A 14,184-nucleotide genomic window follows, 5' to 3' on the forward strand; every position below is an offset into this window, starting at 1 on the left:
AAGAGGAAATCTTCGAGCTCAGGGTGTTCTTCACATCTTGCCATTGTGTTCCTTCTTCTTTACTAAGGGGGTCCAGGTGGCTATCTGGGGATTTGGGGGCTTGAATCATTGTAACTGACAGGGACATAAATGGACAGAATTGAGGTCCTATCAACAAGCTTTGGAGCTGAGGACTTCTTCAGACGATGTTTTGATTTTATTTCCAAATATCATTGCTAAGAAGATCCTTGTTTATCTGCCTTGAGTGTCCTTTGTGGATTGATACTGCCTTGAGAGAACATGAGGACAAAAAGTAAAGCTTTTCTACAGATGTGGGAAGGGGAAAGTGAAGAGAAAGGGACAGGAATAGGCAAGAAGGGTTCCCAGAGATGTTGGTGGAACCAATGTCCTGGGAGAACAAATGGGTGGGACAGCAAGTTTGATGGCAATGTCTACTGAGCCAAGGTGAACCCCAAGTGGCTCCAGCTCTGTGTTCTGCCTCACTCAGTTTCTCACATCCATAACTGAGGGCCTTGGGTCTCACCTGCTGCCATTAGGGTGCTGTCATTTATTTACATTGCCTTCGATTTGATCCCCTCCGCAAGAAAATGCGCAGGAAGTCTGAGGCCCCCACTGACCATCTTGGCCAGATGGGTCATCCATGCAGCACACAGGCCCGAGGACATGATGCCTCCAGTCTGGGGGTGTTCCTTGAGCTTACCCAGTAGTACTGGGGATCCTCCAGGGCTGTAACTGGAGATGTTTGGGGTTCCAAGTGGTACCAGAAATTGAACCTAGCTCTAGACACTCATCCTAATCTTTGTACTTTCTCTTGAACCTTTAGCCTTTGTACTTTTTGTTTATTTGTTATATTGGGGGCCACACTTAGCTGTTTTCAGTGTTGCTCCTTACTCTGTGCTCAGGGATCACGCCTAATGGTGTTCAAAGAAATATATATGATGCCAGGGATTCATCAGGGGTCAACTAGATGCAAGGCAAGGACCATATCTGCTTTACTATATTTTCCAGCCTGTAGTCTGTGTGGGGTTTTTCTGTTCATTTGTTTATTTTTTTGGTTTTTGGTTTTTGGGCCAAACCCAGTGATGCTCAGGGGTTACTCCTGGCTATACACTCAGAAATGACTCCTGGCTTGGGGAACAATATGGGATGCTGGGGAATCAAACCACGGTCTGTCCTAGGTCAGCCGCATACAAGGCAAACGCCCTACCACTGCATCACTGCTCTAGCCCCTAGTCTGTGTCTTTTTTTTTTAAACTGGTCTATTTTCTTCTAGCTGAGGATGCTCCATGGAGCTGAAAGTGTGGTGAGACTGGCTTCCTGCTATACCCACAGTCCTTCAGAAGGCATTGGAAGAACCTACAAAATACTGATGAACACACAAGAGACAACCACTGTGGTCCAATACAGTTGCAACAAACCAAAGAACCAGTTGGGGAAAGTGTCTAAGAGAGATGAAGAACTTGGAGGGTCCATGGGAGGTATGCAGGATCAAAGGTCACGCCTCTTCACAAGAAATCCCTGAACATTACATAAGATATTGACTTGCTCACTCACAAATTCAACAAACTTTTGAGAAACATGTGTGTCCAGCTGAGAAAAACAATGGGTGTCTTTGAAAAGGTGAGTCTTGAATCTACCCTGGGGGTGGGGAAAAGAGGAAGATAAGGCTTGGGACAAGGAAGAGAGTTGGGCAAGGTTGGGGGAGTCTTAGGGTTTGGAATCAAAGTTGTAGGGATACTCGCTCAATCCCATTTTTTCTTTTCCTTTTTTTTGGGGGGGGGGAGCCCACACCCAGTGACGCTCAGGGGTTACTCCTGGCTATGCACTCAGAAATCGCTCTTGGCTTGGGGAGCCATATGGGATGCCAAGGGACAGAACCACGGTCTGTCCTAGGCCAGCACTGGCAAGGCAGACGAGTTACCGCTCCGTACCACCGCTCTGCCACACCCCTCCCTCCCCGTTATTGCCCTTTTTGGGCTACTTTCAGCTAACTCCTGGCTCTGTGTCAGACATCAAACCTGGCTATGCTTGAGGGATCATGTACTATGCCAAGGATCAAACCAGATTGATCAAACAGAGCCTTTGCCACAGTTCTATCTCTCCAAGAGCTACTGTCATTTTAACTATAGATGGGGGATGAATGTGATCAAATTTCAAACAAGGACCAGCCAGCCACCCAGGCTCTGGCACCTGGACATCTTTCCCAAGGCCGTATAGAGGTCAGTGTGCCCTTGGTGTCATTGATGGTAATGGGACTATCTTGGAAGTGGGCAGTGATTTAGGCTCCCATATCTATTTCTTTATCTTTTTTCTTTTTTTGATTTTGACCCATCTTTGATGGTTCTCAGGGCTTACTTCTGGTTCTAGACACAGGAATTACTCCTTAAATTGCTTGGGGAGGGCCATTTGTGATGTCAGGAATTGAACCTGGGTTGGCTGCATGCAAGGTAAATGTCCTTCCCACTGTGCCCATCCTCATCTATTTCATCCCTCATTTAATCCTATGGATGGGGAATCAGTCTCTCTATTAGCATGTGCAGGCCATGTTCCCTTGTGGGTTATCCTCCCACTTCAGACCCTATACCTCTCCCCTCTACTAACGTAGCTTACTTGGTCCATGGTTTTTCTCTGCCTTCAGCCCCAAGCCTTCAAACTGGCTCCCAACTAGATTTCCAAGTAACTCCTTCCCTGCTCATCTGCTTCTTTGGAAAGGATCAAACCCCTCCTTCCCTTTTGAGTTTTTGGCCTCTTTTCTGTGACCTGGATTGGCCCCCTCAGTCCTAAACTCACTGGGTCATGCTGTCTTCTTTGTCTGGCTGGTGTCATCTGTTGGCCTAGCTATATCAGAATCACGCAAGACACTAAGTCTAACTTTCTTACTCTGTTTCCTGGGGCCAACCAAAAGTCCTTCATTTCAGGTTAGAACTGGGGTAATAATCTATGTGTGCCCTGTACCTATCACAGGAGACTCCCAGTCATTCCAACTTCCCTCCCTCTTATTTTCTCTCTGATCCCTATCTCAGCAGTTATTTTTTGCCAGTTAGTTTTGGGAGCTACACCCAGCAGCATTCAGGACTCACTCCCCACAGTGCCAAGGGACCTGCAGTATCGGGAATCAAATCAAAACTTCTGCAGGTCAAACATATGCTCAGCCCTCTGAGTCACAGATTGAGCCTTGTTCTTTTCTTTCTATTCCCTCCATATTGTGTTTGTGTCTCCCCAGTCTTTCCTAGCTGGCTCAATAGCCATCAGGGTAACAAAAGGTGCCTGCTCTGTTGATTGATGCCACCTTCGTTTGGTGCCAGGTTGGTTTCGAGGCAGATGTCCAGGAAGGCTGGACAGCAAGATCCTGCCTGAGGCATGAAAGGCAGGCAGCTCTGTCTTTTTCCCCAGTGCCTGCTCTGATCTGATGACAGCAAGACTGTGACAAATACAAACTGCAGCTGGGAGATCAGCAGATTTGTCTGGGGAGAAATTAGTGCCCAAGACCTCAGACTGCCAAGGACCCAGCCGTTAGTTACCAGCAGCAAGATTGCAGAAACTCTGCCAATGCCATTACTGGCTAAGTTGTCACAGACTTTCCTGCCTTGACTTTCTTCCGGGAAGGAGAAAAACAAAGCATTCCATGGGAAGGATTAATCATGTTCTCTCTTGATGATGACTGGAGCTGTTTCTCATGTTCAGCCCCTGGTTTCGCTTGTTCCAGGGATTTCATGTGAAGGGCGGGCCGTTCTCTAGACCTCCCACCTCACCCAACCGCTGCAAGCAGGACCAATGAAAACAAAGCAAGTACCTCATCCAGCTGGTGACTAGGAACTCGGAGTATTTAACAGGTTGCAGGAATGAACAGAGAATTGCTTTTCTGTTTTTACCACTGAAGGACACACTCCTATTTGGGATTTCGAGCTTCACCAAACCGCCTGTCACCTTGTGAAGAGCGGGGTGCCTTTGGATTCCCCAAGGCCACCATGTGCTATGGCAGGTGTGCAAGATGCATCGGCCACTCTCTGCTGTGGCTGTCTATCTTCTGCATCATAGCCAATATCCTACTGTACTTTCCCAATGGGGAAACCAGGTTCGCCTCTGAGGATCACCTCAGCCGCTTTGTGTGGTTTTTCTCCGGCATCGCGGGAGGCGGGCTGCTGGTGAGTAGATCAGAATAATCATGGCCTAAAAACCAAACAAACAAACAACCAAAGGTGGGTCTTGCTCAGGGGCTCTTTTCAATTTTTCCTGGAAACTTTTCACTAACGCCTATTTTAAATCTACTGAGGTGGTGCCTTCTGCTTTCAAGAGCAGAAGGCAGGAACGTTCATTTATTCTATACCATTGTACAAAATTCCCTTTCAGTTCTAAATGAATAACCTTCTCTCTGAGATCTCTCACTTTACATCTGGAAACAGATAGTTGCTTTTAACTGGGATTTGAGAGATATAGAATTTCCATTCCGGGAGCCAGGCACTATTTCACTGGCTGGTTCTCTCTCTAAATCAACAGTTTGGGATCCAAATTCTCTACTATTTATTCTCAGGCTTCAAAGACAGGGGGAAAAAATGGAAAAAGAAATGGTTGAGTGCATTGCTAATGGGAAACTATGATATATTTTCTCCGTTAAGTAATTCTGGGTGTGTAGACCAGGAAAAATCCTGCAGTGAACAGCCATTAGAGGCTGAAACTCCTGATAGAATGTGTATGTTTTGTTTTTGTTTTCAAAGTTTGTTTTTAATTGAAGTGAGAGGAATTTGCCTGCCCATCTGGGAACTGGAAGCCTTAACTTCACCCCTAGCCTGGAAAGAATGTGGGCAAGCTTGAGTTGACTTGCAAAGGCTAGAATGGAGAATTCTCATGAGGAATTTCATGTGAGCGTTCATTTCACCCAGATTATTTTTCTTAGTGAACGGATAGTGAAAAAACAGTTCAAGCTAATACACTAAATTAGGCATGGCAAATGTACCTCAAATGGAAGCTTTATTGTCTAGTTTTACCTTCATCCAAATTTACTAGAACAGAGCTCTAGCTTAACCTGCTTTGGATTTCAAACTTATGTTATTTAAAAGAGTTGACTGGCAAAGCTCTTGCCACACCGTTGGCTCTTCAGAAAAGCAACTCTGGTTGATGAAACAGAGCTAGATTCGGTTATCTTATTAAAAATTTATTAGTATTTTACTGACTTTGAGAAGGGGATGAGAGAAACAATCAGATTTTAAAATGAAGTCAAATAATTCCAAAGCCAAGATTGCTTTGGGATGCTGTTATAAATTCTGGTGTTTATTAAACACAATTATGGGCTACTATTTCACCCTGAAAAAGGCTTGGACCCATTTCATGAAAGCAAGCAGAGGTCACTGTGAAATTTTTTTTATTATTTTTCTTTTCCTCTCACAATTGATATTTTAGGGAGGTGCTATGACCCTAAAACATAGGCAGGCTCAGAGAGAAATCCAATTTGACCTGAGAGGCTCAGGCTGGCTCCATGGAGCCAGCAAGTGCTGGTGACTGATGCATTTACTTCTTGCACAGATGTTTCTACCTGCCAGTGTGTTCATTGCGCTTGAGGAAGAAGATTGCTGTGGCTGCTGTGGATATGACAACTGTGGCAAGAGCTGTGCGGTAGGACTTGTGCTTGGGGGAGGTGCAGGCCTGGATCCCCAAACACAGCCCCACTCACTCCCTATGTCTACCCTGTCCCCAGATGCTCTCTTCTGTGCTGGCAGCTCTGGTTGGCATCATCGGATCTGGTTACTGTGTCATCGTGGCCGCATTGGGTTTGGCTGAGGGACCCCTGTGTCTGAACACCCAGGGCAGTTGGAACTACACCTTTGCCAACACCGAAGGACAGTAAGTCGCTGCTCCTGAGAAGGCCACACATCCCTGTCCACTGTAAACTTGTCCAGAGGCTACCCCATGAACTCACCGAAACCTTAGCCTGCCACCTTGCCACCTTGGGGTTTCCTAGCACTGACTCAGCCCCCTAAAAGCAGTGGGTTAGAGGAAGGAACTCAGTGACTGACCTGGAGAGGAATTTCTGATTCAGTCTTCATGGTATTACTGTGGGAGTAGAGGGGACAGGGGAATGGCCACTGTTGGGCCATAGATGAACAGAGGCCTGGGAGATGGAATAACCCAAAGTCTACTACATTGAGGATTTCAACCAGACCACCTGGCTGTTGAATTGATGCTCACAGAATGTGTGATCTAAAAAGGCTGGTTTTACTCAGTTATAAGAAAATATTATAGAATATTTATACCATATACATGGAAACTATATGGATTTAACCTAAATCCATGGTAAAATCACAGCCCTTCCCACAACGCACACATCATAATTGCAGACCATCCATCTTTTGGCTAAGATGATCAGATTATTTTTAACTTCTTTTCTTAATTATTGGCCCACAGTGGCAGTACTCAGGAATTACTCCAGACCTAGTTCTCAGGGGTCAATCCTGGTAGTACTCTGGGTACCTATAGTACAGGGAATTGAACCCAGGGCTTCTGCATACAATGCATGTGCCTTTCAAGTTCTGCTTCATCTCTAAAGTAATCAGGTTGTATATGTGGTCTTCTGCACTAATTCAATGCCAGAATAATTTGAGAGGTTGCATTGTTTTATTCAGATTTTCATTTCTTATCTCTTATCAAGGAAAGAGGAGATGAGCTGACAGATATGATTTGTTGTAATAATGAATGAATGGTTTCTTTCTCTAAATTTTGAAAGGTTCAGTTCTGCTGTCCATGGGTGAAAAGAACAACAACTGTGAATTTGTACTATCTCTATCTTCTCATAAGCCTCTGGGCTTTTCGATTTGTAGAATATAGTGAGGTCATAAGTTCTTGAACTTGAAATTCAAGAGACCCAAGTTTGACCCCAGGTTTCCATTTCCTCTCTGAGTCACCAAGAAAAGAAGTGAATAAGCTCCCTGCCTTGTAAAATAAAACTAATTGCAGAAGCATTAGTGAAATGCAACATTTTGGCCACAGAAACAGGCAACCACCATTAGCTATCGGTGTTATTTACTCCTTGACCGGGAATAAACACCCCATAATCTCCCCATGGAAGATGGAAGATAAACTCTTAAAGGAAATAGTCATTTAGGTGATCAACACCGCTTAGCAATTGTGAGTCATTTTATTTTAGAGTCCACTTCTACCACTTACGCTACTAGTAGAAATTAGAAACTAGTTATTCATATATGTGCAATTCATTTCTCAAGATGGTGCTTAATGCCACTGGAATGCACAGAGCAGCGATTTCATGGAATGTTTTTACAGCTGATTATGTACTCCTCCCAAGAGCCACCAGCTTCTGTGAGAAAATTGCTGTTTTATCCCCACTGCAACTTGCAGAAGGTTTCCATGTGGGGAGGAAGAAATGGTCCCAAGAAAGTGACTAGCTACTCAATACCAAAGAACTTGCTTTACAGCATGCTCAGAATTTGAGATCTTTATTTTATGGCTCTGCAGAAAAGGTAGAGCCAAGACAGAATTTTTGGTAACCAACAAATTGAATTTCTGAGGGACTCCATGAACCATTCCAGAGCTAGATCTCGAATTCCCAACGTCTTTGTTCTCCTGGCATAGGAAAAAGTGATAAGGAAAGAATAATACCAGGCCTTTTTGTGGAATGAAGTTAATCCTAGATTTTCCCACAGGATCAAATCCCATCTCATAAGAATTTAAATGCTCTGCCAAAGCAAATGCTGAAATCTTAGGAGAGTAATCAGAGGTTGACATTTTCAGACTGAGAAAAGGCAGGTGATCAGAAAACGCCTTCTTGTCATATGTATGATTTAGAGATGTCTATATATGTTTAATCACATATGAGCTTAGAATGATTTTCTAACTCTTCACAGGCATTTGGTTACTTTAAAATGTGCTGAGTGGGGCCTGAACGATAGCACAGAGGTAGGGTGTTTACCTTGCACACAGCCAACACAGGACAGACCCTGGTTTGATTCCCAGCATCCCATATGGACCCCTAAGCCTTCCAGAAGCAATTTCTGAGCACAGAGCCAGGAGTAACCCCTGAGCACCGCTGGGTGTGACAACCCCCCCAAAAAAACCCTAAAATGTGCTGAGTAACTCCTGTGGGTCAGATACAGGTTTAAAATATGGATCTACTGGGTCCAAGAGGTCCTCTGTCATGTCCTCCCCTCACAAAGTTGGAGTCTAGATCAGTAAGCAGCACGGGCGCCTTCCTCTCATTAGCCCTCACAGACTAGGTCTGTGCAGTCAGCCCCCCTGTTGCCTTCACCTTGCCTGTCATTTTTTTCCGGGATATGCTGGTCTCTTGCTCAGATTGTCTCTAACTCACACTGAGTTATCAATGTTGAATGAATGGCTACAGGTTATTATAGAAGTAGATGTTCTTTGGGAAAGTGCAGCTACTCCTAATTATGTTTAACCTCTGCTTTTAGGTTGCAGAGTAATTTATTTCTTAAAAGCAAAAATAAAAAGAGAGAGAGAAAGAGAAGAAGCAAACTAAAAAGTTGGGGGAATAGTAGTGAAGCCATTTGCCTTACATGTGGCTGAACCTGGTTTTATCCCTGGTTTAAACCTGGCCTCTCTAGTAGTAGGCCCTGAGCACCACCAGTGTGTCCCCAATATTCTTAAAAAAAAAAAAACAAAAAAACCCTTTTGTTCAAAGTTCTAAGAGACCCAACCTTGCACATTAAAACTCCAAACTTGTCAAAAAGTAGATAATTTTCAAAAAAAAAAATTGAATTTTAGTGAAACACTGAATTAATTCTCCAAAGAGGAAGTATAAAGAAGCCATATGTTCTAAAAATTATTTTCTCAATATGGGTTATGAAGTCCTATTTTTCACAGAAATGAGAAGTAATCATTAAACCAGGGGTCTCAAACTCAATTTACCTGGGAGCCGCAGGAGGCAAAGTCGGGGTGAAGCAGGGCCGCATAAGGGATTTCGCTTACCGAATATTCTCAATAAAAAAAAATCACATTAGTAAGAAAAAAAAATAGCAAAAAATAGCATTAAACATTTGCATAACCTGAATGGAACTGCTCGGGGTATGCGAATGTTTAATACGATTTTTTTCTTACTAATGCGATTTTTATTGCGATTATTCCGTAAACGAATAATCGCAAATACTGCGATATATGAAGGCTGGCCGCGGGCCACAAAATGTTGTACGGAGGGCAGCAAACGGCCCACAGGCCGCGAGTTTGAGACCCCTGCATTAAACAACGAAAGATTTTTAATGCCCTATTACTTTTCCACTTAAAATTTTTTTTAAGTTCACTTCATTTTTTACATTTTTATTTAAAGCTTTGTGATTTGCAAAGTTATTTATAATTGATTTGTAGACATACAATGTTTTAGCACCAATCCCACCACCTATGTCAAGTTCCCTTCATCAATGTTACCAGAGTTCATCCCACGCCACTACTTCCTGCCCCATTATGCTATCATAGCTGGTACCTTTTTAAGCTTGGTTGATAAAGTTTGATCTCGTAATTTTATTGTTGTGATCTCTGTAGCTTGGATATATTGAGTTCTATCCTTTCTTAACGCCACCAATGCACCCGAATTCCCTTCGCCCCATCACCCATTACTTCACATCTGACTTTCTCCTTCACTCAATTTCTTTTCTTATTTTATAATATATTTAAGCATCATAGTTGTGAACATGTTTGTAGTTGAGTTTCAGCCCTAAAAAATACACCCTCCCTTTATCAATGCTTCACTCAATTTCTTTCCTTCTCACTATATTCCTGGCCAAGAGAACTTCACATTTACTTCTAAGTCACATACATAAATATACAGGAAATGGCATTTATGTATTTCTATAGTATGCATTTTTTCTTTCTCCATTGAATTTCACACCCAACAGTTTTCAAGAGTTATTTCTGACTCGGTGCTTGGTGCTTTTTGGAGCTATAGGACTGAACCAGTCCTTCTGCATGCAAAATACAAGCTTAGCCCATTGAGTGATATCTCCAGACCAGTTTTGAATTTTTATTTTTATTTGCTAATAATTTCTATGTATTTGGGAAAGCATGTAAATATTATAGACATATGACTATTATAATATTTATAAAAGAAGACTCATAGAGTAGGGGCCAAAAATTATACATTTTATATTTGTACTCATTGCAACAAGATCTGGTCTAAGAGGATAGAGAGATAATAGTGTGGGTAGGGCACTTTCCTTGCACAAGGCCAATCTGGCACCCCATTTCTTTTCCTGAGCACAGTCAGGAATGTGCATAGAGCTAGGAATAAACTCTGAACACTGTTAGGGGTTGCCTCCCCAAAAAGCACACAAAAAAATGGTCTGGGCTAAATCCTTCACTTTCATGGACAAACATAGGCTGGAAGAATTAGCTACAGGCTACTAAATTATTAATTTTTGTTTTGTCTATTTAATAAACCCACCCAAGTAACTGATTAGGCTTCTTCTTAGATGTGGTCATGTGTGAGAAGTTTTTTTTTTATCTTCAGGTACCTGCTGGACACTGACACATGGTCTCAATGCTTAGAACCCAACAACATAGTAGTATGGAATGTCTCTCTGTTCTCCATCCTCTTGGCCCTTGGTGGAATTGAGTTCATCTTGTGTCTCATACAAGTCATCAATGGTGTGCTTGGTGGCATCTGTGGTTTTTGCTGCTCTCGCCAACAGGTAAGATTCGATGTCAGGAGTGGGAAGACATACACCATTCAGGCTGCATGCCTGGAATGTACCTGATATAAGCTTGATTGACCCACACCACATGGTTCTAAGAGTATAGCCCCAAAGGACCCTCCAAACACCAACAGGTGTGTCCCTGGAGCCACTAACACTGTTGGGATGGTGCATGTGCTTCCTAGAATTTCAAAGTTTGGGCAGTGTCATATTCTTGGGTCATTAAACTAAACTGATGACCCAGTTGTTTAAGAATATCTGGGTCACCCGATCTCCTGAGAGAATCCCACTAAATTTTTTGAGTGTTATTTGGGAGTGCTCACCACCCCCACCCACACCTCTCCAAAATCAGACCTGGTCTCTATGTTCAGTATCCACGTTGTACCCTCCCAACACCTATTTCTCCAACTTCATGGTGGCAGGGCCCAGTGTTGCTGTCTGGAGTGTCACAGGCCCAGGTTCTATGGGAGGGGCTCTGCGTGCTTAAAAAAAAAAAGACCATACAGAGAGCCAGAACTCTTGGGGAGGCCACAAGTATTTTCTGTCTCCCCATTGTGCTTGCAGGCACACAAAAGAAGGGTGGTCTCCTGAGGAGTCCACATAAATAAGGAGTGAAAGGGTGCCCAGAGCCAAGCTCAGAGAATCGCTGCAATCTTTGAATAGCTGCATAGGAAAAGCCTTTCACTGTGGAAGAAAGCCAGGAAGCACTTGTTTCCTGGGGATATGATTTGGGAGAAAAAATATGCATGTATTCACAGGGGGCATGGTCTGCTTCTAGAGTCCCCAAAACATATGCATTATTGAGGGGAAGGAAATGTCCTCATACCCAGCTTGGTTGTGTGTGTTGGTATTGGGTGGGTAGTGGGCTTTATTTTCTGTCTTATCCTATAGAACAGAATTAGGGACACCGAACTGACATTGTTCTCCTTTGGCTCAAGGTCTCTTAACTCATTTTATTTGGGGGTAGGGTCACATTCTGTGATGCTTTAGGGGCTTACTCCTAGCACTGTTCTCAGAGATCATTCCTGGCAGAGTTCAGGGGACCATACATATGCAGTGTTGGGCATCAAACCCAGGTTGGCTACATGCAGGGCAAGTGACTTACCTTCTCATATTATATCTCTGGCCCTAAACTTTCTTTTAAAATAAGGCCAAATCTTCTTGAAACCCAGGCAGGGCCCTGGCTACCTTGAATGGAAATTTACTTAAAATTTTTTAGGAGAAGTTAGACTAAAACTCTAGTTTTCCCTTATTAGGCAAGTCCAGCAAGATTAATAATTTCCTTGGGAGCTCGCCAAATTTCCAAGCAAACAACCAAGTGGGAAACTTTGGTCTTGGTGTGGTTTCCAGGCAGAAAGGCTGGGGAGAGGGAGGGAGGGATCCACCTAGGGTTACTCTCATGTGACTTATCTTCAATGTGAGGCTGGAGAAATACTTCCACACCCTGAGCTAGGTACACCAGGATATACCCCAGAGAATCACCTAATTCCTGGAGTCCACCTCAGTCCGTAACTTTGAAACAAGCCAGTTTCAATTGGGTCAGTTCTCTGGACTACAGCCCTTGTGTGTGTGGGGGGGGGTGGGCAGGCTGGCAGACTCCCCATATCAGTGGCCCAGATGGCTGAACTGGTTGGTAGAACAGGACAGACAGACTCTGCTGAGTGTTGCCAGCAAATAATCCCATTGTGGTTGGCATACAAATCAACCTCGGGGTGACTTGTCCCCAGACTTGGTGAGCAGATCTGCTCCTTTTGTGTCTAAACAAAAGACACCTTCAAAGGGCTTGTCACTGGGGAGTGTTGCCTAGGCAAGGTGACCCACATTCTGAGCCCATAAAGCTAAGCTGTTGCTTCTATCTCCTCTGGGAAAGGACAGGGGTCAAGTTTATTTAGGAAACAGCTTGGGAACTTTGTAGGCTCAAGCTCTAAGGGGGAGACTAACCATCCTGATATTTGCTGAATTTTCAGAATCTGAAATGTCTTTGTTGATTTTTTCTCCTGAAAGCAACCTAATGTTTATTTCCTTTGCCTTATAGCAATATGACTGCTGAATGGCGCCAACCCAAAAAAAGAAACCACACTCTTATTCTATCTCGCTGTAATTTATATATTTCACTTGTATTGATTTGTAAAACTTTGTACTAGTGTATTATATTCCGTATAGTCTACTTTTATAAGCATATTTGGAGACTGGCCTCTCCACCCCATATCAGTGTTTAAACATAGCACACCGATGCCTTTTTTTTTTTTTTTTTTTTAAAAGAATGAGACCGGCAATCACATGGGGAAGATACTTTATGGAACCACCATGCTCAGTCTGTATGGGATAAATTCCGGTCTAAAATCATGTGATTGAGAAGCATTACAGGGATAAACAGCACATTCCAATGACTATTGTATATATGTGTTCACATGTGTTTATTAAACAAAATATTTCTAGTTTTTTTAACCATAAAGATGACCCTACAACTTTAAAAGATGTTAGATTTTTCTCCTTTTTTTTTTTTTTTTTTTTTTTACTGTTTATATGGTGTTTCCCATTGGTGTATGCCTGAAAAATTCTAAGAAGAGACCTTTGAACTATTAAGTATTCTCTGAGAGCAGGTATTTGCCAAAGGTTGGAGAATGGATTGGGTTCTCCAAACCAAGTGACTAGGTGAAAGCATTAAATACTGAGAGTCCTATCCAATTTAGAACTTTCCAAACCTGGGAGAAGCTTTTCTCGTTCAGAGACGAGCAGGAAGGACTATCATTTTAAAAAGAGAAATGCCTAGACAATAGAAGAAAGTGGGAAACGGAATACAGCAGTTGGCGAACATCATAGAGAAATGGGGTAGGGAAGGAGGTATACCCCCAATGCCTGTTTACAACAAAATAAAATATTCATGATCACCTCGTGGTTTCATTTCATTGCCTTTGATTAGAAGATGTTTCTTTTTATCCCCCCTATATTTTTTCACAGTCAGCAAGCTGGGGAGTCTCTGTGAGCTCTCCGTCTCACTTCCCTTTCTTCATCCTCTTTGTCCTCTTCCTCCTCTCCCTCCCTTTCCTACTTTATTCCCTCTTCTCCCTTTTCTCTGTCCTCTTCTTCCTCCTCCCTCTGTCTCTGCAGTGCTTCTTTATCCATCTCACTTCCCTTTCTTCCTCCTCTTTGGACTCTTCCTCCTCTCCCTCCCTTTCCTACTTTATTCCCTCTTCTCCCTTTTCTCTGTCCTCTTCTTCCTCCTCCCTCTGTCTCTGCAGTTCTTCTTTATCATTGATCATTCATGAAATTAATGAATTCAATGAAAATTTATCATGATCATTCTTTATCATTCTGTTCAATATTGTTGATCTTTATCTCTAGCACACAGCTTTCCCAAACCATACGCTTTCCTAAACCTCCGAATGTTAAAGAGTGATTCTTCTGATATAAGTAATGGTACCTTCTAAAAAAGACCAGAAATTGGTACTGGTTGTTTGGTAAACCAACATCTCTAGAGACTGAAGCTTTCAGTCCTGCACCTATATTTTGTAGGAGAAGGAAGTGGGCCAGA

General features: G+C 43.0%; 1 protein-coding gene across 1 annotated transcript; it reads left to right on the top strand.

The window, feature by feature from the left end:
• Positions 1–3,831: 3,831 nt before the first annotated feature.
• TM4SF1 (transmembrane 4 L six family member 1) lies at positions 3,832–13,540 on the top strand. Its single transcript, XM_049785365.1, has 5 exons — positions 3,832–4,145; positions 5,521–5,610; positions 5,693–5,838; positions 10,466–10,646; positions 12,685–13,540. The coding sequence occupies exons 1-5, from the start codon at positions 3,969–3,971 to the stop codon at positions 12,697–12,699; spliced, it is 609 nt and encodes a 202-aa protein (XP_049641322.1). The 5' UTR covers positions 3,832–3,968; the 3' UTR covers positions 12,700–13,540.
• Positions 13,541–14,184: the final 644 nt, after the last annotated feature.

The sequence above is a fragment of the Suncus etruscus genome, chromosome 13 (genome assembly GCF_024139225.1).
Source record: "Suncus etruscus isolate mSunEtr1 chromosome 13, mSunEtr1.pri.cur, whole genome shotgun sequence".
NCBI lineage: Eukaryota > Metazoa > Chordata > Mammalia > Eulipotyphla > Soricidae > Suncus > Suncus etruscus.